Source organism: Zonotrichia leucophrys, unplaced genomic scaffold (genome assembly GCF_028769735.1).
Source record: "Zonotrichia leucophrys gambelii isolate GWCS_2022_RI unplaced genomic scaffold, RI_Zleu_2.0 Scaffold_40_478709, whole genome shotgun sequence".
Taxonomy (NCBI): domain Eukaryota; kingdom Metazoa; phylum Chordata; class Aves; order Passeriformes; family Passerellidae; genus Zonotrichia; species Zonotrichia leucophrys.
The window spans coordinates 222688-247167 of record NW_026992245.1 but is presented as its reverse complement, the minus strand read 5'-3'; the positions used below and the strand labels follow the sequence as shown (position 1 = coordinate 247167).

The following is a 24480-nucleotide window of genomic DNA, read 5'->3' as shown; positions in this document are numbered from 1 at the left end:
ATAAATGTTTGAACTATTTGTCTGTAAATGGAAAAAAACAAATTTTCTGCTAATATTTGTTTTGTTATTTTTTTATGGAATTACATAAGACTGGTTTTCTGGCTAAAAATAGAATTAGTTCTCTTTGCATCAAAAGAAAAGTTTAAATGGCTCTTAAATTCACTTGCAAACATGCATTTTTATTTAAACAGATGTGGCAGTAAACAAGGGGAAGAAGATTACAGACCACTGTTTGAGAACTTTATTCAAGATCTTCTTTCCACAGTCAATAAACCAGAATGGCCAGCTGCAGAGTTGCTACTTAGTTTATTAGGAAGGCTATTGGTAAGGGATACTTGTTCTTAACTATTATATTAATTTGTTTCTTATTACAATGAAATGTGTTTATTTCAGCTCAAACTATTGCAGGAGTGTTTTCTGATTGTTGACACATGCATGTAGCATGTAAGGAAAATCTTACATGTATCACTATTACATAATGCATAGAAAATAAAACTTAGGTCAGAAGATCATTGATAACGAACTTAGTAAAGGTTATATGTATACAGTTTCTCATTAATGTCCTCTTCTAATACTCCATGGCATTTTCCACATTAAAAAATGCCATTCTGTAGCATCTAATAAGTTTAGATATTCATAGAACCGTAGAATATGCTGAGCTGGAGGGGACCCACAAGGATTATTGAGTCCAATTCCTGGTCCTGCACAGGACACCCCAACAATCCCACCCTGTTCCTGAGAACATTGTCCAAATACTCTTTGAGCTCTGGCAGTCTTGGGGCTGTGACCACTGCCTTGGGGAGCCTGTTCAGTGCCTGACCACCCTCTGAGGGCAGAACCTTTTCCTGATATCCAACCTCAACCTCCCTGACACAGCTCCAGCCATTCCGTCAGGTCCTGTCACTGGCCACCAGAGAAGAGATCAGTGTCTTCCCCTCCACTGCCCCTCACAAGGAAGTTGTAGACCACAATGAGGTCTGACCTCAGTCTCCTCTTCTCCAGGCTGAAGAGACCAAATGCCCTCAGCCACTACTTGTACGGCTTCCCCTCTAAACCCTTCACTGTCTTCATTACCCTCCTTTGGATGCTATCCAATAGTTTCATTCATATTCATTGGGAATAAAGTCAGACTAATACCTGTAATTATTCATAGAATCATAGAATACTTTGAGTTGGAAGAGACTTTAAAGCTCATCTCATTCCACATCCTTGCAGTGGACAAGCAGGGACACCTTTCACTAGACCAGATTGCTCCAAGCCCTGTCCAACCTGGCCTTGAACACTTCCAGCTATGGGGCAGCCACAGCTTCTCTGGGCAACCTGTGCCAGTGCCTCACCACTCTCACAGCGAAAAAATTTCTCCTCAGTATCCCATCTAACCCTGCCCTCTGGCAGTGGGAAGCCATTCCCCCTTGTCCTATCACTCCATGCCCTTGCAAATATTTCCTCTCCAGCTTCTTACAGGCCCTCTTCAAGAACTGGAAGGTTCTCTAAGGTTTTATGGACATTCAGGTTCCTCAGGTGGTCATGAGCCTGATCTTCACTTAAAATGGGAGGGACTTTGCTCTCCCAGTCCCATACTTTTCTGGACTATTCCTTTAACACAGAACCTGAAAACAATTAAGTAGTTTGGTCTTTTATAAGTTTGGTCTTCAAGTGGTACATTTACTTACAGATTGTGACATTTTACAGAATGTGAATATTTTTGTAGTAATGTTTTTTGAGAGTTGTTCTTCAGTATTAAAATGCAATTAATGCAGTACTTTGAGCTTTTTATTTGGAAAATATTTTCTGGTCATGTTCTTGGTAAAATGCAGCTTTCTTTATACTTGTGTGAATAATGAGGAAGATGTATTATGTTGCTATACTATTGCAAAGGATATCTGCTTTACTAGATGTCTAGTTTATTTTAGATTTTTAAAAATATATATTTTTATAACAGGCATATTGGTAAGGCAAAAGACTCAATAAAGGAAAAAAACATTATTCTAAAGTAAGGACTGTATCTGTGATGTAATAGTAACGTAACTTTAAGCAGCATGAAAATTAGGTGGACTTTTTAATAAGGTCAAACTGTCTTGTAAGAAGAATCTCAGTTGCAGAAATAAATAGTTTTTATAACAGCTTATTCTGCTTTTCTTAGGTTCACCAGTTCAGTAACAAATCTACAGAAATGGCATTAAGAGTTGCATCGCTTGACTATCTTGGAACTGTAGCTGCAAGACTCAGGAAAGATGCAGTCACTAGCAAAATGGATCAAGGTTCTATAGCCAGAATACTCAAACAGGTGTGTGAAAGATCCCATGCCAGTTGGATTCAGATGTATCTATTTAAAAGCCTAAACATTTTAAAGATGTGCGAAAAACTGCAATTATGGGGAATGAGTTTTCATTGTTGTTCAGAATCAAATATACTCAATTTATAAGTATCACATTTGTTAATTCATGTCTTTCTCACACCATCTTCCTAGTGATCATTTTAAATGGTTAATTAAAATGATGAAACCAATTTTCTGGTGAGGATATAGATGAAATAATGGAGTGACAGTTGGATTATGTCTTAAGAGGCCTTAAAATATATTTGTGTGTGTATGCATGCATGCATGTATGTGCATTTGCTATTGCAAAATGGTAATTGAGCTTATGGCACTCATATAGAGACTTTTGAGAGTTAAACTGTTAGGCCTATAAGGTTAGTTTTTATGTGATAGAACTGATATTGGTTGTGTGTGTAGGGGGGTTGTTATTTTCGTGGGAGTTTTTTTACTAGAATTGCATATATCTTTCATTGGAGAATACATATTTGCATTTCTGTTAGTGCTCCTTATCAAAATGTTTCCAAATCTGCAAGATTGCCAGCAATTAACAAAGCAGTATGTGCATTTGGGCTCTCTGTAGTACATTAAGAAAATCTTGGGCCTTATGGGTATTTTCAAAAATGTGAACTTGTACATTTCTTATGGATGAAATACTTTTCTGTCTGAACTATTAATTGTTCTCAGCATGATGAGATCTAAAGTTGAGTAGTCATATCAAGGTGGTTTCCCTGAAAAGACTCCAGATCTACTATATGTATCTTATGATGACTGTTACAGACTTGTTTTGAAGGTAAAACTCGTGCAATTTACAGGCATTCAGATAAAGTATCAAAATTCATCTACTCCTTCATGAGGCTGATACTTCCCATGACTTTTGTCAGTTGGAATATTTGACTATGTATAGTGTCAAATCTTTATGTTCATGGCTTATTGTAATTTATGCTTCTATGTGCTAAGGGGGTGTAATTCTCCGTTTGCAAGTGATTTTGCCAATTATACATTAGACTTCATAGGGAAATACTTTAAAAGAATCCTTTTCTCTTTCCTTATCTCCAGAAGTTATATAATAATATTGAAAGATATTCTAAAAAGATACATACGTGAGTGGTGACCTGAATTTTTCTATTTGTTTTGAGTTTTTTACAGGATCAGGCAGAAACTAGGCATTGGCATCCACAGAAAATAAAATATCTGTGGGCAATTGAGCACTAAAAGCTTTTTTCACTTACTCAGGAAGCTTAACATAAATGATGGCATTGTGAAAAGTGTATATTATACAGTATATTTACTCAGGGTAGACTGTGTTGTTTATAAGTGATTTGTAACATACGAACAAATTACTTGAAAATGTGCACAACACCTAAGCTTCACTTTGTTGCCCAAATGGCAAAAAATTAAGATCCATTGGTAGACATATTCAGCTCTAATCATTAGAAATATCTTAAATTATTATTTTCATTCAGAAATGAACTTATATCTCTACAGATTTTTCTTTCCTGCTGAATTGAGTATTTAGATTGTTGGATATTTCCTTCTACCCTCTGATATCATTACCAGGATAATTTCCAATGATCGATGAGTGCTTATAACTCTCTCTGTTGTGGTTTGGACTCATGAATTGTATAATTAGATTTAAGAGAAAATCTGTTCTGTTTTGACATTTTTAAACAGATTTTTTTTCATAGAAATCTGTCATAGATTGTCAAGTTGATTTGAATACTTGTGCATGCTTTTCATTAATTTATCTCTTGATATGCTGATCTTCTGGACTTGTACCTTTTTCCACTTGCTGTTGTTTGCAAGCTATATTATGTGCTACGTTTGTGATAAGATTCTCAATCTATGCTGTTCATACACAAGTTGATGGTTCTAAGTTGCAGGTTTTATTGCTGAAGAAGAAAAGTGTTTTGTAGCTGAAGAAGTTGCAGCCAGAAATTTTTCTTCTACTTTTATTATCAATATTGAATATGATTTGTTGTGGGCTTCACAGTTTCTTTCTGTTTGTTCTGGGTTTTTTACTTTTTAAAATAGTTAGACAGTTAAGGTTCATCAAGAAACTTTTTCAGCCTTTTTATCCACAGAATTTAACATTGGTTGAAGGCCAGACTTTCAAATCACAATTTGCATGTAATAGGGCGCCAAATATAAATTAATAAACCTACATTAGTATTATGTCTACTGTAGATGTCTTTTGAATTCTTGAACTGATTAATTTGAGGGGAAAAAAACCCCTTTTTTCTGCTGTAGCATCAACAATTGCATCAACAATTGCAAGGACCTGCACTTTTCAGTATAATACTAAGGAAAAAAGAATGTTTTATGATTTTGGGTTTATGCTTTCTTGTAGGTGTTGAGAAAGTTAGTTTCTGATTCATTAACATGTTAATTGATACTGATTTGTTCTCTAACCCCTATATGGGGAAAAGTACATTGTCTGATGGTCATATACAAAATCATTGTTCAATTTACGTAGGCTAGAATTATTTAAGAGATCAGGATATACATATTTCCTATAAAATAGCCTCTTGTAAAAAATATTCTGGTTTTAACATTCATACATTTTAGGTATTTACAAATCTGATGCATAGTTCTCAGAATAATATTTCATATGTAATCCTTTTTGTGCATCTTAAAAGTGCTTCGCAGGAAAATTAATAGCACCCTATTCTGTAGATAGACTTTATGCACTAAGCGGAATTTTTATAAAATGTATGTTTGTTCTCAAGGTTTTTGACCTGATAGAAACTTAATTGAGTCTCAGAGAGTATGATTCTTTAGTGCTAGAGTTCAGGGGTGTTTGGGAATAACCTCTGTAAATTCTTTGCTTAATGAATTGAGCATACTTGCTGCACTTTCTCTGTATCGATGCTTTAAACCTGAAAACATTTATACCAAATATTTTGCAGAGGGATAAGTTATTTTTATTTCTTTGACGCTTCCCATATGTTTTTACTGTTGTCTGTGTTTCATATTTATGTTCATTTGACTTTTTTGCCTTTTATCCCTTGTTCACCTGTAAAGTCATTGTTTCAGAGTTTAAAATTGTTGAGAGAGCTAATGATGCCTTTTATAGGTTAAATCTTTTTTTAGTCTACTATGTGTGATTTCAGCCATTTGTTTTTCTCTTCACACAAGATCATAAAATTAAAATTAATCAAATCAGTCAGTCTGTTTTAAACCGAGTCTTATTCTGCTGTTAATATTTTTTGACTTTGGAGCTACAGTCTAATTTGGTTTAATCTCTATAAAGTTTAGAAGTAATTGATTTAAAAAATTGTTAGTTGTATTGATAATTACAGAACATTAATTTCAGTGTATTTTATATGTGGACATACAGATTTTCAGGTGCTAATTACCACTGTGCAATATTCTATTTTAAAACTATCTTTCTATTTCTGATAGGTTTCAGGAGGAAAAGATGAAATTCAACAGCTGCAAAAGGCTTTGCTAGATTATCTGGATGAGAACACAGAAACTGATGCATCATTAGTGGTAAATTTCAGCTTTCTGATGTCAAATTTATAGAAAAATAATTTTCGTAACATGCACTGAATAAAACTATTTTTGGTCATACATATTAGAGATTTGATTAAATTGTCACCCTAACGTATTATGTTGATTGTGTTTTCTGAAATATGGTTGTTGCATTAAACTCACTTAATCTCATATATCCGTTAATTTCACTCTTCTACATCTGTTGTTTTTGGTTTTTGTGTATCCTGCTGTATTTCTCCAGTTTTCTCGGAAGTTTTATATAGCTCAGTGGTTTCGGGATACAACTATGGAGACAGAGAAAGCAATTAAATCTCAGAAGGATGAGGATTCATCTGAAGGAACTCATCATGCAAAAGATGTTGAGACCACGGGGCAGATCATGCATAGAGCGGAAACTCGCAAAACATTTCTTCGCAGCATCATTAAAACTGCTCCATCTCAGTTCAGTACATTAAAGTACGTTTGAGCACCAGTGCTTTATTAACCACACATTTGACATTTTTAATCATTTTTGGTAAACATGTCTTAATTAAAACTTTGAATTTGTTGCAGGATGAATTCTGATACTGTGGACTATGAAGATGCATGTTTGATTGTTCGCTACTTGGCCTCTATGAGGCCATTTGCCCAGAGCTTTGATATTTATTTGACACAGGTAAACTGTGCTGGAAGTCTTAGTACAGCGAAATGCAGTTGGTTTCTGATTCCAAACACTTTAGTGGTAGTGTACCATATCTGTTCATTGTTGAGCATGGGTATTTAACAGGCCGCAATAACACCATGTGCTTTCTGTATGAATGACATAAGTGCTCATATTTCTTTTTCTTGCATACATTTTATATGTCCTATTGTGCATGCATTATTTTATTTGTTAATGGATGTAGATGGCAAAATGAATATCTTAGATGTACACAGTATAAAAGTAATTACAGAATGTTGAAATCTCTTACAGTTTCTGCCAGATGCACGCTCATGTGGTGATATTAACTCATTAAATTTATCTTAATTTGAAAATACAAGCCAGCTTAGCTACTTGCTTGCAGTGCATGTTGCTGTCACTTTGGAGGCTGTTTAACCAGTGTGGTTTTTTTCCTTTTTCTGGGAGAAGAGCACTAACATGTTGTCATGGCAACATGTTTGGACTCCGGTACTGGTTTGGTTTAGCTTAGTTTAGGTTCTGTTACTTATAGTGATCTGCATATAGAGCCATTCTTAAAATGATGGTGCCCAAATCCACCTCTTCTATTGAAAGAACCATGATGAAAGGCACAAGTGAATGGCAAAAGTAGAGTTTAAAATAAAGGGAATTCTTATTTTAGTTACTTCATTTGCATGTTATTCTGGTGCACTGTTGCCTGTTAAACATTTTGTGACCTTCCCAAAGCAAATGAATCTTTGTTTTTGTTCTTTTATTAGATTCTACGTGTACTTGGTGAAAATGCAATTGCTGTTCGAACAAAAGCCATGAAGTGTCTGTCTGAGGTTGTTGCTGTAGACCCCAGTATTCTAGCCAGGGTAAAAAAATCTGAAATATCTATCATGTATATGCATTCTTCTGTCACACTTTAAAGAAGTCTTTAATTCTTATTTTGGATTTGTGTTTTATTTGTTCATTTTTAGCTGGATATGCAACGAGGAGTTCATGGGCGGCTAATGGATAACTCCACTAGTGTAAGAGAGGCAGCTGTGGAGCTTCTTGGCCGATTTGTGCTCTGTCGTCCTCAGCTAGCTGAGCAGTATTATGATATGCTTATTGAAAGAATATTGGTACGGTGACTTATTTATGATGTGTCATTGGAAAATTTGTTTTCAACTGAGTTTAGATGGTTAATAATATGGAATGATGATTCCAAGAGTATGTTATATGTATGTTATTATTTTAATGAGGAGCATCATTATTTAAGACCAACCTTCTATAATGCATTGCTTGTTTTCAGTGAGGCTTTGTTACATTGTTGTGGTTTCACCCCAGCCAGCAGCCAAGCCTCATGCAACTACTCGCTCACAACCCCACCATCAGGACTGGGGAGAGAATCAGAGGAGTAAAAGCCAGAAAACTCCTAGGTTGAGAGAATGCCAGTTTAACAAGGAAAGCAAAAGCCACACACACAAGCAAAGCAAAACAAGAAATTCATTGAGCCCTTCCCAAGGGCAGGCAGGTATTCAGCCACCTCCAGGAGAGCAGGGCCCTATCCTGTGGGACGGTGACTTGGGAAGATGAACACCATCACTCCAAAATGTCCCCCCTTCCTCCTTCTTCCCCCCACTTTACATACTGAGCATGATGTCATATGGTCTGGAATACTCCTTGGGTCAGTTGGGGTCACCTGTCCAGGCTGTGTCCCCTCCCAACCTCCCATGCACCCCCAGCTCCCTCCCCAGTGTTCAAGGAGCAGAAAAAGGCCTTGGCTCTGTGCAAGCTCAGCAATAACAAAAACATCTCTGTATTATCAACTCTGTGTTCAACACAAACCCCAACACAGCCCAATGCCAGCCTCTGGGAAGGAAATTAACTCTACCCCAGCCAGAACCAGCTTATACATCAATAAGTAAATATATATAGAAAGTTGTACTGCAACAGAATCAGAATTATATTCCTTTTCGTTCCTTTATTGAGGCACAGATTAAATGGAATGAGGAATTTTGCCACATCTCTGAAGTCTCAGATATGGGTTATTGATGGCAGTTCAGAAGTGTGGGTGATAAAAAGAGTCTATAACAATGTAATTTAAAGTTGTCATTTGTTACCCAAAAGAAAATAAAAGATAAAACTACTTTGGTTTTTTAGGCCATGTTTTAGTGCTTTAAAAGGCTTTTTATTAGATTTTTTGTATAAAAAGTGGGTTTTGCCTGGATGATCCGATAAATACAGTGTTAATTTAAGATAACGCTTTTAGCATTCATGTTAGGTTTTTAGTCAAATACTACTCATTTGCTATAGTTACATGATAAAACTTGTTTGTAAGGTGTTTTGGAAATGTCCATATGAGGATGCATAAAGGCACTCATCCTGGCATTTAGGTTAAACATATTTTGAATTAAGTAATATGAAATGAAGCTACTCATCCTTCTCCTTAGATGAAGCCTAGGAAATTGGAAAATATTTGCTGCACATATCAACCATAAGCTTTATTCAAGAATTTTGAAGTATTACAGTCCAGACTTACAAAGGATCTTAGGTGTTCATAAACAGTAGCTAAAGCATCAGCGCATCTAGCTTGTAAGATCTTGAATTAAGAAATGGCATTATACATTTGCAATATCATGAGTTCCTAATTGGGATGATATAAATGGAGGAAGTGTTTCAATGTTTTGGGGACTCAGCCCAAACCTTTAGAATTGTTGCAAATAAAGTTATGCTGATCTTTCATATAAATATACTCCAGAATATTTTAGCTGCATTTTCTGAATGCATTTTTCAGGTCAGATTGTGTGATCTTCAAGTATAATTTATATAATACATTAATAATATGTCTGATTTCTTTTCAAGAGCATAATGTTTTTCTCCTCACAGGATACTGGTATCAGTGTCAGAAAAAGAGTCATAAAGATACTTAGGGATATCTGCATTGAACAACCAACATTTCCCAAAATTACTGAGATGTGTGTAAAAATGATTCGGAGAGTCAATGATGAAGAAGGCATTAAGGTAGAATGAAACATATCCTTCAGGATTTAAATTATCATAATTGGTTTCCATATTTTGAGGCAAAAGTAATAAAAAAAGTATTTCATTGCTCCTTTGTAATTTTTTATTATTTTTATTTATTTTTAATTTTTAAGAGCAAATAGCTTTCTACATTGCTGTCTGACTTGGTTTTCTTTTCTTTTTTCTATTTTCATCAAGTTCTTGCTGACAAAGGATTTTAAAAAGTTGTTATCTAGAGTTTTGGGGTTTTTTCTCTTTGCAAGTATTGTCTCTGATACTTCTCTTTTCTAACAAGTAAAATTAGTCTATAAAATTCCTTTCTGAAAACAAAATAAACTTTAAGTCAAAATTAAGTACTTGGTGCTATTATATGCCAGATTTATAAATTCTGTGTATAAAAAATATAAAGTATTCATCTGTGAAAATTTTGCATTAATTCTGAATGTTTAATGAATCAGTTATTCCCCCTAAAATATTACTTATGTCATCATATTCTTATCTTTGTGTGACATATATGCAGAAGGGTTAAAACCTAAGATTATGTGGAATCATAAACCTGACACTGATGTTTTTTGTTTGATTTGGCAAAAATAATTTTTAAATTGTTGGGTAATTAAGACTACACCTGTAATAATTTTGTATCACACTTTCAGTGGGATTTGAAGTCTGGAACTTTAAAGCTGCAGCATATAATTTTACCACTTGAGATATGTTAATGCCAAGTGGCTTTCAGGGCAGACTGTTAATCAAGAAGTAGATGAATAGCTGTATCTACGGTGCTACTAAGAAAGGAGGATGACCTTTCCCTTGCCTTTCCAACAACCTCATAAAGATGAGGCAGTATCTGCAATGTGTTTTTTTAAGTCTCCATGGATGAGGAATGCTTCCTACAAGCGTATGCTTTATATGTAATTTGGGAATAGTTCACTTTCATTCTATTCTATCTTTTCCTCTATACAAAAACATTGTAAGGGAATCAACTTCCTATGTTTGGGTAGAGAGACTTGACTTCTCTCTCTTCTTTGTCTTCTCACAGCTGTTCTGAAAATGCCAATCTACAATTGCTGCTAATTCTGCTGTAGAAATTATAGTCTTGTGTTCAGTTGTCGGTTTCTCAGGCCTACTATGCTTTCCTGAGGAATGCAGATTAGTGCAGGAAAATGGTAACTATTTCCTGTAGCATCACTTTCCCAGTGATCATTTTAGTGAAGCTTGCTTAGAGACCAGTATAACTGCTGTAATAGTAATCTGGGTCTATCTCAGATAACATTCTCTACAACAGTATCACATAGGTTGAATAATTCCTTACAGAAGTGCACATAAAAAATTTATTGTAAAAAATTTATTGTAAAAATTTATTGTACGGATGTATTGGTAATAATACCTATGTGCCAAGATAAAATTATTTATTTCTGCTATTTTTTTTCCTTCAGAAATTAGTAAATGAGACATTCCAGAAGCTCTGGTTCACTCCAACTCTACATCATGACAAAGAAGCAATGACTAGGAAAATACTAAACATCACTGATGTGGTATGTTAAACAAATTTTAATTAGGTTGCATGTAAAATTTCATTAAGTTTTTAGTATCTTTGGAATATTGTCTTAAGTATTTTAGAAATACACAAGTAATTTAATTATCAGATTAATTTCTTTTTATGTCTCCTGACATTGAATACATGCTAGAATTATTAATCTGATGGAACAGGCTATAAGAAACTTTAAATGCTCACTAATCTGCTGGCAGTGATAACTTAGACCACATTATATTCAGGTTGTGGAAAATACTTGTTCAGTTAAAACACCACAAGTTTCTGTTATAGTTAACATTTTCCAGGAAATGCTAGTAGCAGCATATAATTAAGCCTAACTAAGAAGTTGTCTCTTAAAAGAAAAATTTCCACAATTGATAACATTTCTTTTGAAAGGTTATCAAGCTGTTTCAACATATGCAAGGTCATGTTCTCACCCAAGGTAAACTAGTATCTGCATAATGTTATCTACTTTTTAGGAGCAGCAAATTAAATTGTATGTCTCAAAAATCTGTTTCAAATAAAATGCTTTTACATTTGTAGTGAAAACATATTGGTAAAGCCACTGTACTGAAAAGGTATTTTAATATCAGTTATACCAAGATGTAAATATCAAATAAAAGTATTCTCCTCGTGACTTAAAAATATTAGTTTAATCTGCTTTTTAATATTTTTACTAAATTCTAGTGTATTGTGCATTTTTCCAGAATGACCAGTCAGTTTATTTGACTTCAATTTAATTCTCAGTTCTCCTGCCAATTCTTTTTTGGAGCATCTCTGAGCTGTTCCTGACACATGATACCAGTGAAGGCTTAGTTTGTTTATATAAAAATATGTACACGCATATATATATATACACACACACACATGTTCATTTTTAATATGTCAGACTTGTATTTGTGCTTTAATCTGTACAAAATGTTGTTCGACGAACCCAAAATTTGGTTGTCATTAGAGATAGCAATCTCCAGTAAAATGTGTAGGCCTTGTGTTGTATGGGATACAAATTCTGAGATCATTTAAATGGTGAGAACTCTTTTTCAAATGCAGGAAAAAGTTTCTGGTCTCCAAAGATATCATACTGAATATTTATGAAAATATGTCTGTGCATGTTTACTGATCTTTTAAGATGGCATCTGTATTGAAATATTTTTTAATCAGATGCTTTTTTTAACCAGTTTATTCTCAAAACTACTTTTAGGTTGCAGCTTGTAGAGATACAGGCTATGATTGGTTTGAACAACTTCTTCAAAATGTAAGTAATAAATTTTGAATGTATGGCACAATCATTGTAAGAATTTTAAAATTTCTTTTGGTACTAAAACAAATTGAAGGGAGACTGCAAGACCAGTCCTTTACAGTAAACAAATTCAATCCATGCCCTTTAAACATCTGACCTTTCTTTAATTCTCCATTGGTGTAACTTTTATGGAGAAGTTAAATGGTTTTGTAGTGCAAAATTCTTGTGGATCTGTAGTAATTGTTATAAAACCAGTAGATATCCAATGTAAATGAATGCACCCTGAATACTAAATAATTTTCTGCTATAGCTGTTGAAGTCAGAAGAAGATGCCTCATATAAACCTGTGAAGAAAGCCTGTACTCAACTTGTTGACAATTTGGTTGAGCACATTCTTAAATATGAGGAATCCTTGTCAGGTAATAGTGTTTACAACCTAGTAGCTTCTTTGAATTTTATGATACTGTAACAGTGGTGGTTCAAATGACTATTGTGTAAAGTTACTGTTACAGAATTCCTATTACAAAACTGATGGTAATGAGTTATTGCATTTATTTTGATTGTGAACCTTTGAGCACTGTGTAATAATAAAGCTTCCCTAATTTTCTCTAGCTAATCACAATAACAGAGCTAATTTTAAAATAACTTGTTCAGATTTTTTTTTTATTTGTATTAATACGTTCTACAGTTGTAATAGGAATCATTGGCTAGGCCAGTGTTCTGTGTACAGTAATTAGGTTAAAAACTAGTGATATCTTTGAAGCATCTTTGCTTATTTTACATATGTTGTGATCACATACAAATGTTAGCACATTATGTTCTCGTCTCTAATCTAATAAGAATATTCTGTATTGATCTTGAAAGATATATTATGAAAGAGATATTCATATGATTTTTTGGCTGTATGTTTTTCATTGCTCAAACATTGCTTTGTGTATTTTCTAATTTTTTTGCAGATTCTGACAACAAAAGTGTGAATTCTGGTCGCTTGGTTGCTTGCATAACCACTTTGTTCTTATTCAGCAAAATCAGGCCCCAGCTAATGGTCAAACATGCCATGACCATGCAGCCATACCTGACCACTAAATGTAGTGTAAGTAGAGAAAATTAGAAAATCAGTCTTTTCTTTTTCCCAGATAATTAAGCATGGAAATTAATGGCTATCTTGTATGCTTGATGAAATTGAAGGTAGGAAAAGAGAAATAAAAATTATGTTTCTATGATTCATGATCATATCTTTTAAAGATATTAGGTCATTTTATGATCTCTATAGCTTCCAAGATGCTGTTCCTCACCCTCTGCCTTCACATTTTACACTCAAATGAAACTGAAACCTGTGCTTCTTTCCCTTAAAGACTAAAACACAGTTTTCCACCTGTTATGAAATAATTTCTTTAAATTGTTTTATTTTATGGTCACAGTCTTAAAAGTAGTTAAGATTTAATAAGTTAATCTTAAGACTAAAGGTATGGTTCCATAAGACAGGATGATCTAACATATAGCATAAATATTAGAAGGAATATGTCCTGCTCTATCCTCTTCAGCAGTTCACCTCTCTCTACCCTAGCTCTGGTGTTTTTGTATTTCTCTGTAAGACAGTTTAGCTCACAGAAATGATAGAGCTACAGTCCTGAATCCCCCCAGTCCGGGAAAATGGCCCCCTCCTCTGAAACACTGCACTGCTTTCTGCCATTTTGATTAGCACAGTTGGCTCAGTGAAAGTTGTGATGAACCCATCATCTGGCAGGAGCAGAGCAGGATTGTGCAGCCATGGCTCAAGAAAGAGCTTGACTGAGTGAGGGACAGCAATCCATTACCTTAGGTCAGCTGCCCAGGGAAGAGCAGGCCTGAGAATGCTTGTTATCAGCTTAGCTTGCAGGTATAGCCTAGAATTTTACCGTTTCAGCCCTAGAGCATTCTCTAGGCAAATCTACAACAGACTGCTTCTGATCAAACAGGATAGGAAAAGGTTATTTCATTATTTACTTGCTGCCAATACCTGTTGCCAGGTGTTGTGCATTCTCTACTGTGCATGTGTCAGGAAGAGTTCCTAAATTTGTGTTAGGACTCAAAAAAATTTTCATGACCAAAAGTTTTCAGGTCTGTCTCAGCCTTGATGACAGGTGAATTCTGCTTCTACCAATTTTTTTTTTTTTATAAAAGTTCTGTAGAAAACGAGAACTTGCTTTCAAAATAATATGTAACTTAAAAGCAAATGTAAACTATATATTATTTTAAATCTTTACCAAATAACTTGCATAAGATACATAATTGTATCATACTATTATGTAATTGTATTATATTAATATGTATTATATATGTATTGCATAATACATATTAATAATACTTAGAGGTAACACAGCCAGAAATGTTAAATGCTATAAATGCTGTTGTTTCAGACCCAGAATGATTTCATGGTGATCTGCAATGTTGCAAAAATCTTAGAACTTGTAGTGCCACTAATGGAACACCCAAGTGAGACATTTCTTGCCACTATTGAGGAAGACCTCATGAAACTCATCATCAAATATGGCATGACAGTAAGCTTTTAATTGCTACTATTCAGTTAATTCCATTTCACATTGTGAAATACATAATTTTGGTTTAAAGAAAGTCTGTCTTCATTATGAAGATAACTTTTGAGCCATGAAAAATCAATGTTCTTGGTTTACTTGTGTTTGTATGTGTTGTTGCTATATTTTAACAATTATAAGTTTCGGCATGTTTTCGGAGCAGTCTAGGAGATGGACATTACATCTGTTAGATAGTTACTTTTAGTTCTACATGCCTTTTCCCTGCATAACATCACAAAAGTCTCAGTTTTAAATTCTAAATATATAATTCATTTGTTCTTTCTTGCACCTAGGTTGTTCAGCATTGTGTGAGCTGTCTTGGGGCTGTTGTGAACAAGGTCACTCAGAACTATAAATTTGTGTGGGCCTGTTTTAATAGATACTATGGTAAGTAAAATCACGACATGTACATGTCACTCTTCAGTTTCACCTACAAGTCTTATTTTAGGGATACACCATGATTAAATACCGTGATCAAAACTTTTATCTTGCTGTAGGTGCACTTTCAAAATTAAAAAGTCAACACCAAGAAGACCCCAACAGTACAATACTTACTGCCAATAAACCAGCACTCCTTAGATCACTTTTCACTGTTGGAGCACTGTGTCGGCATTTTGATTTTGATCAGGAAGATTTTAAGGGCAACAGTAAGGTAAAATAACTTGTATTTATTCTCCGCGTCTTGTGCATATTTAATGCTCCACTTCAGTTTGAAAACACAGTATTCCTAGGCCCTCAAAGCTATGCATTTCTTCATAATACATATGATATAATTTTTTGGGTTGTAAATACATGGTTTTGCAAAGACAATGCAGTAAGATTGTGCTTCTCCATTTTGATATATATGCTTTTTATAAGAGATTAGAAGTATCTGTTTCATCTTCTAATAGCTATTATTTGTGTTTTAATTTCCTCAGGTTAACATTAAGGATAAAGTACTTGAACTACTGATGTATTTTACAAAGCATTCAGATGAAGAAGTACAGACAAAAGCCATTATTGGCCTTGGTAAGAAATATTAATAGTTTTTATTATTCTGCTCTAGTAGGAATCCATGCATTTATTTGTGTAGTGGCAGGGAAGTTTGTTTAAAATCAAAGTTCACCACATGTTTTATTTGAGACCTGGCTATAGAAATGTAGTCAAAGGGATACTTGGAAGTTGCATACTTCTGCAGCAGAGTGGATGCTTTTGACAGTGAATACCTTTTTGATGTATGACCAAGTCTTTAAAAGCATCAAGTTTCCAAAGTAAATGGAGATGAGGTTTTTTTCCCTCATACAAATATTTTGTAACTCCAAATATTGTTTTTCAGTCCTCAAGGTATGGTTAAAGAATAACTGGAAAAAATGATGGAAAAACTTTGAGAATTTTAAGTGTAGGGGCAGAAATTCCACAGAAATTGAAGGAACTCTGGTAGTTTATACCAACTGAGAGGTGATATGTGAAATTTCACGAGGCATTGAGATTATGCCATAGTCTAAATATTACAGCTTATTTTGGATCTTTGGCAGTATTTCAATTGTAAATAGATTTTTTGTCTGAAGGCATTAGTATAGTATCTCAGTGACTTGCAGTAATGCATGAACTGCCATTGAGTGATTTGTATCATGTTCACCCTCTGCTCAAGGACCAAAACTGTACATGTAAGAGCATCTTGTTTGGACAGATAGGCCTTGGTTTCTGGAACAGTTCAGTTCATGGTTATGGCTTAGTCTAAAGAAAGTTGTCTCCTGTGTGTGAGCTTGCATTGCACGGTTTAACTGTGTATAAGAATTTTCCTCCTTATGCTGCTGTTTAGGTGGCTTTTTAGATATCCTGGTACAGGTTAGGCTAAGGAGGACTGAGAATAAGGACTGAGACTGAATCTTGGTTTGATATTCTGTGAGGAAACCATTGCAGACAGCTGAGTGGGATTAATGGTTTTAAGTTGCCTCTGTTGCAGGAACAGTGCTATGGTGCTAACAACTAGCTGGAGGTTTTTCTAAGCATTGTATCAAGATGCACGACGCTTACTGTAGTCCATTCTAATTTAATTGTTCTATACAAAATATTGCACATGGGATAGGGGCTGCCTTCCTAACCGTAGACATGATTGCTTTACTCATGGAGGCTGAGTGTTGTATTCATCAGAAATGCTCCTGAATTACAGACTGAACTGTGATCAGTTTGGGGAAGAGGAGAAAACAGGAGTGACTATCAGTAGGCATTCTTCAGATATTTTTATTCTTTTTTTCTCTGCCTGTAAACATGTCAGTCTTTATCTTAATTAAACCTCAGACAACTGTTTTCAGTGATATATTAGTCTAATCTAAGTACTGGTTCCACTTTGAAGGTAGCTGCTTGGGTGTACAGAGATGTAGTAGGCAGTGCAAAGCTGTGTTTTACAGGCTGGTAATATTGAGTCAAGTTGTCAAATACATTCAACATTTACGTGCAGCAATAAGATGAAAATTACTAACAAGCTAATCCAAAATTTATACACACTGAAGGCATCAAATGAAGAGTGTGTACTTTCCTTTTGGTAATTATTATTGTGTCCTTACAGTAAGGACACTCAACAGTTTTAACCTTTCCTTTGGGATGTGTCACTGCTGTTGAGAGATTGAGTTTAACCATAAGCGTTATGGTTACTCTTCTCTTCCAGATGTGTACTTGCAAGGCAGATTGAGGATAAAAAAATTTGGTAGTATCTAACAGGTAATGTCTTACTCAGACAAGTTCAGTGCTTAACCTTAACGGAGTGAAAACAAAGGTATGAAGAGAAGTGGTGTGAGAGCAGCCCCAAGATGTGAAGTCAGTCCTTAAATGAACACAGCAGCTGCCTTTTTTCATCCCCTATGACAAATTCTTATACCAAGTAAAATTTCTTCCCTGCTTACAGGGGATGGAAAAATAATAATTTCCCTAAGAGTACTAGTGGTTTTAGATTCTTTTAAGCAAGTGAATGAAAGAGAGTTATGAATTGTTACACATACATGCAAGTGCTTTCCATTTTCAAAATTAAACTTAAGAAATGGGTTGGACTTTCTCAGAGGTGGTCAAGTTATAAACATCTATATATACCTGTATAGAGTGGACAATTATACTACCTACTTCAAAGAGGAGCATCATTCCTTTTTCTTTCACCTCTTTCCCCTCTATCTCCCCTGCCTTCTTTCCTTTTCCTGTTTTGAAATTGAAACGAGATCTTAAATGCACTTAGGTCTTGCCCTAGACTTAGCCATTACCTACCTACACTGTCTTTTCTGTGTGCACAGAGCCAGTTTTAAAAACCTGACTCAGTCTTTCCTTTGTTATGCCCACTTTTATACATTGCTTTCACATAATTTTATTTGCTTTCATTTTCCCCCATTCTTCTTTTATGTTTATGTTTTCTGTGTGTTCATTCAGAATCTTAGTTTCCTATGGTCGTGAAAAACACACTTAATGTTTGCTTTTCTCACAGTCTTAAAAAAATTAATCAACTAGTTAAATATAGTTTAAATTGGGAAGTTATGTTCCCATTACTGTTTTTTTATGATACTATGTAAGAGTCTGTTGCCAGCATTCCTAAATCTACATATGTGATCTAAAATTATATATACTATTACTTATTTAGATCAAACTGTTTATGAAATAAAGACTTCCCTGACTAAGAATAACCAGTTCTTTGTCAAGGGTAAGGCTGCAGCTAAAAGCAGTTCTACAGTGTGTATCTTCTAACAGATGTAGTCTTGAGAATGCTTCAGGTAATTTTCAAGACACGACCTTAATAGGTATATGAATAATAACAGTGAGAGGTCTAAATTTTATTTTTTTGTGTTTGCTATATTTTTTCTTTTAAGATTTTATTGTTTAAATATCCAGACCTATATAACTCTTAGTTCAATTGCCCTGGGTCAGGACCCCATCTTTATCTATCAGACAGATAATAGAACTCCTTATAAACTTAGAATGGTGTCCATATGAAAAAGCAATATTGTTTGTTAGCACCACACTTGGGAGGAGATAAATTTCAAACCTCTGTTTTGAAGAAAGACTTAAGAAGCAGAAATACAATTTCTAGTTAATAACATGGAATATTTCCTCTTTTCTTCCACCCTTAGGATTTGCATTTATACAACACCCAAGTTTAATGTTTGAACAGGAAGTGAAGACTCTGTACAACAGCATTCTTTCGGACAAGAACTGTTCAGTAAACTTAAAAATCCAGGTGTTGAAAAACCTTCAGACCTACTTGCAGGAGGAGGATACACGTATGCAGCAGGCAGACAGAGACTGTAAGTGCCAAGTTCTTCTGTTCTGAGGCAGGGAAAATCTAACTTTCTTGCATACAATTACTATATACATGAACTGAGTAATTTAACATTGTTATCTAATTAGTAATATTGTACACAAGATATCTTAGAATAATTTTCAAAAATTCATTATGTGTATAGGTATATTGAGACATGTAGCTTATTATTTACTTTCAGGATGTATAAATCCTGAAAGCAATCCAGAATGCATAATTGCTGTAATGATGGTATTAATACGTTTTATCAAAATATTCTCTAAGGTTAATTAGCAGATACAAAATAAGAAATTGTAAAAAATAAAACCTTTATCAAGGAACGAGACTTTAAATTTGTGTGACTTTAATTTTTTAAAATATATTTGCTATCAGACTGCTTTATATTTAATGAGATCATAAACACATTCTAAGATGGCTGGAATGTCTTTGTATTATAAAGCTTAAAGATAAGTATGCATCAAATAATAGCAAAGTAAATTATTATACTGTGGTGAGTGTGCTATTGCTTTCATCCTTTTTACAGGGAAAAAAGTAGCAAAGCAGGAAGATCTGAAAGAAATGGGTGATATTTCCTCAGGGATGAGTAGTTCCATCATGCAGCTATATCTCAAACAGGTCCTTGAGGCTTTCTTTCATACCCAGTCCAGTGTACGCCACTTTGCTCTAAATGTCATTGCACTGACATTAAACCAGGGTCTCATCCATCCTGTTCAGGTATGGTAACCTTTTATGATGTGGGGTGGTTTTTTTGGTCTTCAGGTTTCAGAGCTTTTTACACTTGCTAGACACATTTTTAGTTTTTCTCTTGCAGCTATATTACAGTAATCTCTTATTGTAGCAAGGGGCCTTTACAGAAAACATATTTTGAAATTTAGATTCCAAATGCTGTATTTTCTTGTCTTTGGATCAAGATCTAAAAGCCCAGCCAGTGCCTAAAGTGCACATGCAAATGTGCATTGGAGCATATTTCTGTTATGAATTTCATGTATATGCCAAGCTATTTTCTTTAATTCTTTATCCTGAAAACTGTGACAGCTTGTCTCCACTTTAATTCCCATGTCCTCCAAACATTATGGAATTCCAGAGTCAATGTCAGAACTTCAGTTATCATCACCATTATTCTTTGCTTACATAATATTTTTGTAATTATTTGCTTATAACACAACCATTGTGCATGTTCAATCATAACTGGTAGTGTGTGGTTTGGGTTTTTTTAATGGCATTTTTGTAGTGTAAATTGACTTTAGAGTTTGAGAGAACTGGAAATACTACCTGAAACTTCACACAACTTCTGTCACTTATAAGACCTCCGAGCCTCAATGAATAAGAGTGACCAGTGGTGTCCCTCAGGGGTCTATATTGGGACCAGTGTTATTTAATATCTTCATTAATGACACATACAAAGGGATTGACAGTACCCTCAGCAGGTTTGCAGATGACATGAAGCTGAGTAGTGGAGGTGACACACCTGAAAGACAGGGCTATCCAGAGGGACCTGGACAAGCTCAAGAAGTGGCCCATTGGAATCTCATGAGGTTCAACAAGACCAAGTGCTATGCTAGTGCTGCACCTTGGTTGGGCAATCCCCAGGATCAATCCAGGCTGAGGGATGAACAGATCAAGAGCAGCCTTGGGGAGAGAGAGTTGGGGGTGCTGGTTGGTGAGAGGCTGGACATGCCCATCCATGTGCGCTGGCACCCAGAAACCCCCTGTGGGCTGGACTGATCCTACAGTGTGGGGAGCAGAGAAGGAGGGGATTCTGCCCCTCTGCTCTGGTGAGACCCCACCTGCAGTGCTGCCTCCAGCTCTGTGGTCCCCAGCAGAGAAAGGACATAGACCTGCTGGAGCAAGTCCAGAGGAGGCACCAAGATGATCAGAGGAATTGAGCACCTCTGCTGTGAGGAAAGGCTGAGAGAATTGGGATTGTTCAGCCTGGAGAAGAGAAGCTTTGGGGTGACCTAACTGTGAACTTCCAGGACCTGAAGGGAGTCAACAAGAAAGATGGAGAGGGACTTTTTACAAGAGCATGTAGTAAAAGGATGAGGGGGAATGGCTTCAAACTGACAGGGAGTAGGATTAGATTAGATATTAGGAAGAAATTCTTCCCTATGAGGATGATGAGGCCCTGGAACAGATTGCCCAGAGAAGCTGTGGCTGCCCCATCTCTGGAAACGTTCAAGGCCAGGTTGGATGGGACTTGGAACAACCTGGTCTAGTGGAAGGTGTACCTGCCCATGGCAGAGGGTTGGAACTAGATGACCTTTAAGGTCCTTTCCAACCCAAACTATTCTATGATTCTGTGATAACACTGGTCTGTGGATGCCATAGGACAGAGAGAAATGGCAAGCATTTCTCACAGCGGCTTGTGAGAAGTTTTAGGGAATTAGAAAGATGTGATAACTCATTGAGCATAAACAATTTGCAGGTGGTGTTTTTCTACTTTATTTTTCTGTTCTTCTCAAGGACAGTGTGTGAGAAAAATGTTTCTGTTAGTTAGCCAATAGAATAGAACCTATTGTATCACTCTATAAAAACTGCGTGGTTCTTTTGAATAAAGCCTTCTTTGCCTTTTCTACGATCCTGCCTCTCGCCTGTTCCTGCCTCGACCTCGATGCAAGAGCGACACTGGTCTTTTGTGTATTTTGTTCTAATTGCTTGAAAAAAGTAGTCAGGTAGTAAGTTGCATAAAGCTTCCTATTCTAGTTTCTGCAGTAGTCAGAATATTACATAAACAATACTGTAATAAAAAAGCAAAGAGTGAGAAAGACAAGATACAATGACTCTAAATAATAATTTCATTTGGTTTTTTTCAAGTGTGTGCCGTACTTAATTGCTATGGGCACAGATCCAGAGCCCTCTATGCGAAACAAAGCAGACCAGCAATTGGTGGAAATAGACAAAAAGTATGCTGGGTTCATTCATGTAAGTAATTCTCATTTATCATTTTACAAAATACTGTTACATTCTCTGGTGACTCAACACTTGGATAGGCCTCAGCTGCAGAAAAATAATATAAATAACAAACAATAACAATAACTGTAAGCAGTTGTAAAGAAGATCCCAACTCTTTCCCCTGTTTGGAGATTTCTGTTTGTAGAAATAGAAAGGATATAATAATTCAAAGCATCTCTTCCAGTCTAAAAATTCCTTTAATTTATAATCCACAGTAGTGTTTTCCTCACCGAGTAGTATGTTAAGAGCATTTATTTGATAAGAGGTAAAGACAGCTGTTTCATAATGTTTAGCAATGATTCTCCTGTATTAAGAGAGAGCACTTTGTAAAAGTAGAGGTCAATATATATGTATTAGAACTTTAAGACATCAATGCTTTATAAATTGTAATCTAAGCAGAAGGAACATAGGGAAGATTTCAAGAACTGAGGGATCTTGCTGAAAGGAAAATCTGAGGGCTAAGTGAAGACTTGTGGAGTTGTGGCATGATGACGATAGTTCTGCTAAAGATCTGAAATTGAGTTGCAGCACCCTTTCCTTATTTCAGAAGGCCTCAGTCTTAGTTCAGTGTGCGTACTACATTGTGGGACTTTATAAATCTAATTGTATTCCACTGAAATTTGAGCATTGCACTGTTCATAGCATCCAAAGAGATACTTAACTGAAGTCAGACCTCATCACAGTCTACAACTCCCTCGTGAGGGGAAGAAGAGGGGCAGACACTGATCTCTTGGTGACCAGTGACAGGACTTGAGAGAACAGCTGGAGCTGTGTCAGGGGACATTTAGGTTGGATATCAGGAAAAGGTCCTTTACCCAGAGGCTGGTCGGGCACTGGAACAGGCTCCACTGGGAACTAGTCACAGCATCAAGCCTGACAGAGTTCATGAAGCGTTTGGACAACACTCTTGGCACATGGTGTGATTCTTGGGGATGGTGCCTGTGCATGGCCAAGAGTTGGACTTGATGATCCTTGTGAGTCCCTTCCAACTCACCATATTCTGTGATTCTGTGCATGAAGTGATGATTGGTAGCCATCTTGGCCACAGTGACCACTGATCAATCAAATGTAAAATCTCTGTTGCCAGGAGGGAAAGTGCCAGCAAAACCTCAACTCCAGTCATGAGGAAAGCAGACTTCAGGCTGCTCAGGGAAATATCAAGTAAGGTCCCCTGGGAAAATACTTTTGCAGGTGCTAGGTCCATCAGTGCTGGTCACTTTTTAAACATCTCCTCCTAAGGGCACAGGAGCAGACAATTCCCAGATATCAGAAGTCAGGCAGGCAAGGCAGAAGGCCAGCATGGCTGAACAGGAATCTTCTCTTAGAAATAAGGCAAAAAAGGGAGGTGTGTGCCCAGTGGAAGCAAAGTCAGGTGGTATGGGAAGAATATAGAGATGCTGTTCACAACTGTAGGGAGAATCTGTGTGGCCAAAGCTCAACTGGAGTTGGAGCTGGACAGTTATGCTGGTTCTGGCTGGGGTAGAGTTAATTTCCTTCCCAGAGGCTGGCATTGGGCTGTGTTGGGGTTTGTGTTGAACACAGAGTTGATAATACAGAGATGTTTTTGTTATTGCTGAGCTTACACAGAGACAAGGCCTTTTTCTGCTCCTTGAACGCTGGGGAGGGAGCTGGGGGTGCATGGGAGGTTGGGAGGGGACACAGCCTGGACAGGTGACCCCAACTGACCCAAGGAGTATTCCAGACCATATGACATCATGCTCAGTATGTAAAGTGGGGGGAAGAAGGAGGAAGGGGGGACATTTTGGAGTGATGGTGTTCATCTTCCCAAGTCACCGTCCCACAGGATAGGGCCCTGCTCTCCTGGAGGTGGCTGAATACCTGCCTGCCCTTGGGAAGGGCTCAATGAATTTCTTGTTTTGCTTTGCTTGTGTGTGTGGCTTTTGCTTTCCTTGTTAAACTGGCATTCTCTCAACCTAGGAGTTTTCTGGCTTTTACTCTTCTGGTTGTCCTTCCCATTCCACCAGGGTGGGGGTAGAGAGGGGGGTTGAGCAAGGAACTGCGTGGTACTTAGTTTCCAGCTGGGCTTCACGATCATGGGGGACAATAAAAAGAGCCTTTTTCAATATGTCAGTAGTAAATGGCAGTGCAAAAATGACATCAGCCCATTCCATGATGAGAATAGACACCTCACAAACAGGGACATGGACGAGACAGAGATGTTTAATGCTTTCTTTGCCTCTGTTTTCAACACCAGTGACAGACCAAGGGGGTCCCAGTGCCCTGAGCTGGAGAACCATGACTGTGAGAATGATCAACTCCCAGTCAACCCTGAAAATGTGTGGATTCTGCTGTTCCAGCTGGATCCCTATAAGTCTATGGGGCATGATGGGATTCATCCCAGGCTACTCAGAGCTGCTGATGTAATTACAAAACCTCTCTCAATGATTTGTGAATGGTCTTGGGAATCTGAAGAGGTCCCAGCTGAC

The 24480-nt window shown here is 36.3% G+C and overlaps 1 protein-coding gene across 6 annotated transcripts in view; it reads left to right on the top strand.

Annotated features, from left to right (window-relative positions):
* The window catches only part of LOC135460415 (nipped-B-like protein), a 169560-nt gene that overhangs the window by 137724 nt on the left and 7356 nt on the right, over positions 1-24480 (top strand). For all 6 annotated transcript variants that reach the window (XM_064737228.1, XM_064737225.1, XM_064737227.1 and 3 more), the window contains 19 exons: positions 192-324; positions 2144-2287; positions 5720-5809; positions 6054-6268; positions 6365-6467; positions 7229-7327; positions 7433-7579; positions 9327-9461; positions 10895-10993; positions 12194-12247; positions 12543-12651; positions 13189-13325; positions 14632-14772; positions 15099-15192; positions 15303-15457; positions 15723-15813; positions 18894-19067; positions 19605-19795; positions 21896-22003. In XM_064737228.1, coding sequence (XP_064593298.1) covers positions 192-324; positions 2144-2287; positions 5720-5809; positions 6054-6268; positions 6365-6467; positions 7229-7327; positions 7433-7579; positions 9327-9461; positions 10895-10993; positions 12194-12247; positions 12543-12651; positions 13189-13325; positions 14632-14772; positions 15099-15192; positions 15303-15457; positions 15723-15813; positions 18894-19067; positions 19605-19795; positions 21896-22003 — 2419 coding nt within the window. The remainder of the gene's footprint in view (positions 1-191; positions 325-2143; positions 2288-5719; positions 5810-6053; positions 6269-6364; positions 6468-7228; positions 7328-7432; positions 7580-9326; positions 9462-10894; positions 10994-12193; positions 12248-12542; positions 12652-13188; positions 13326-14631; positions 14773-15098; positions 15193-15302; positions 15458-15722; positions 15814-18893; positions 19068-19604; positions 19796-21895; positions 22004-24480) is intronic.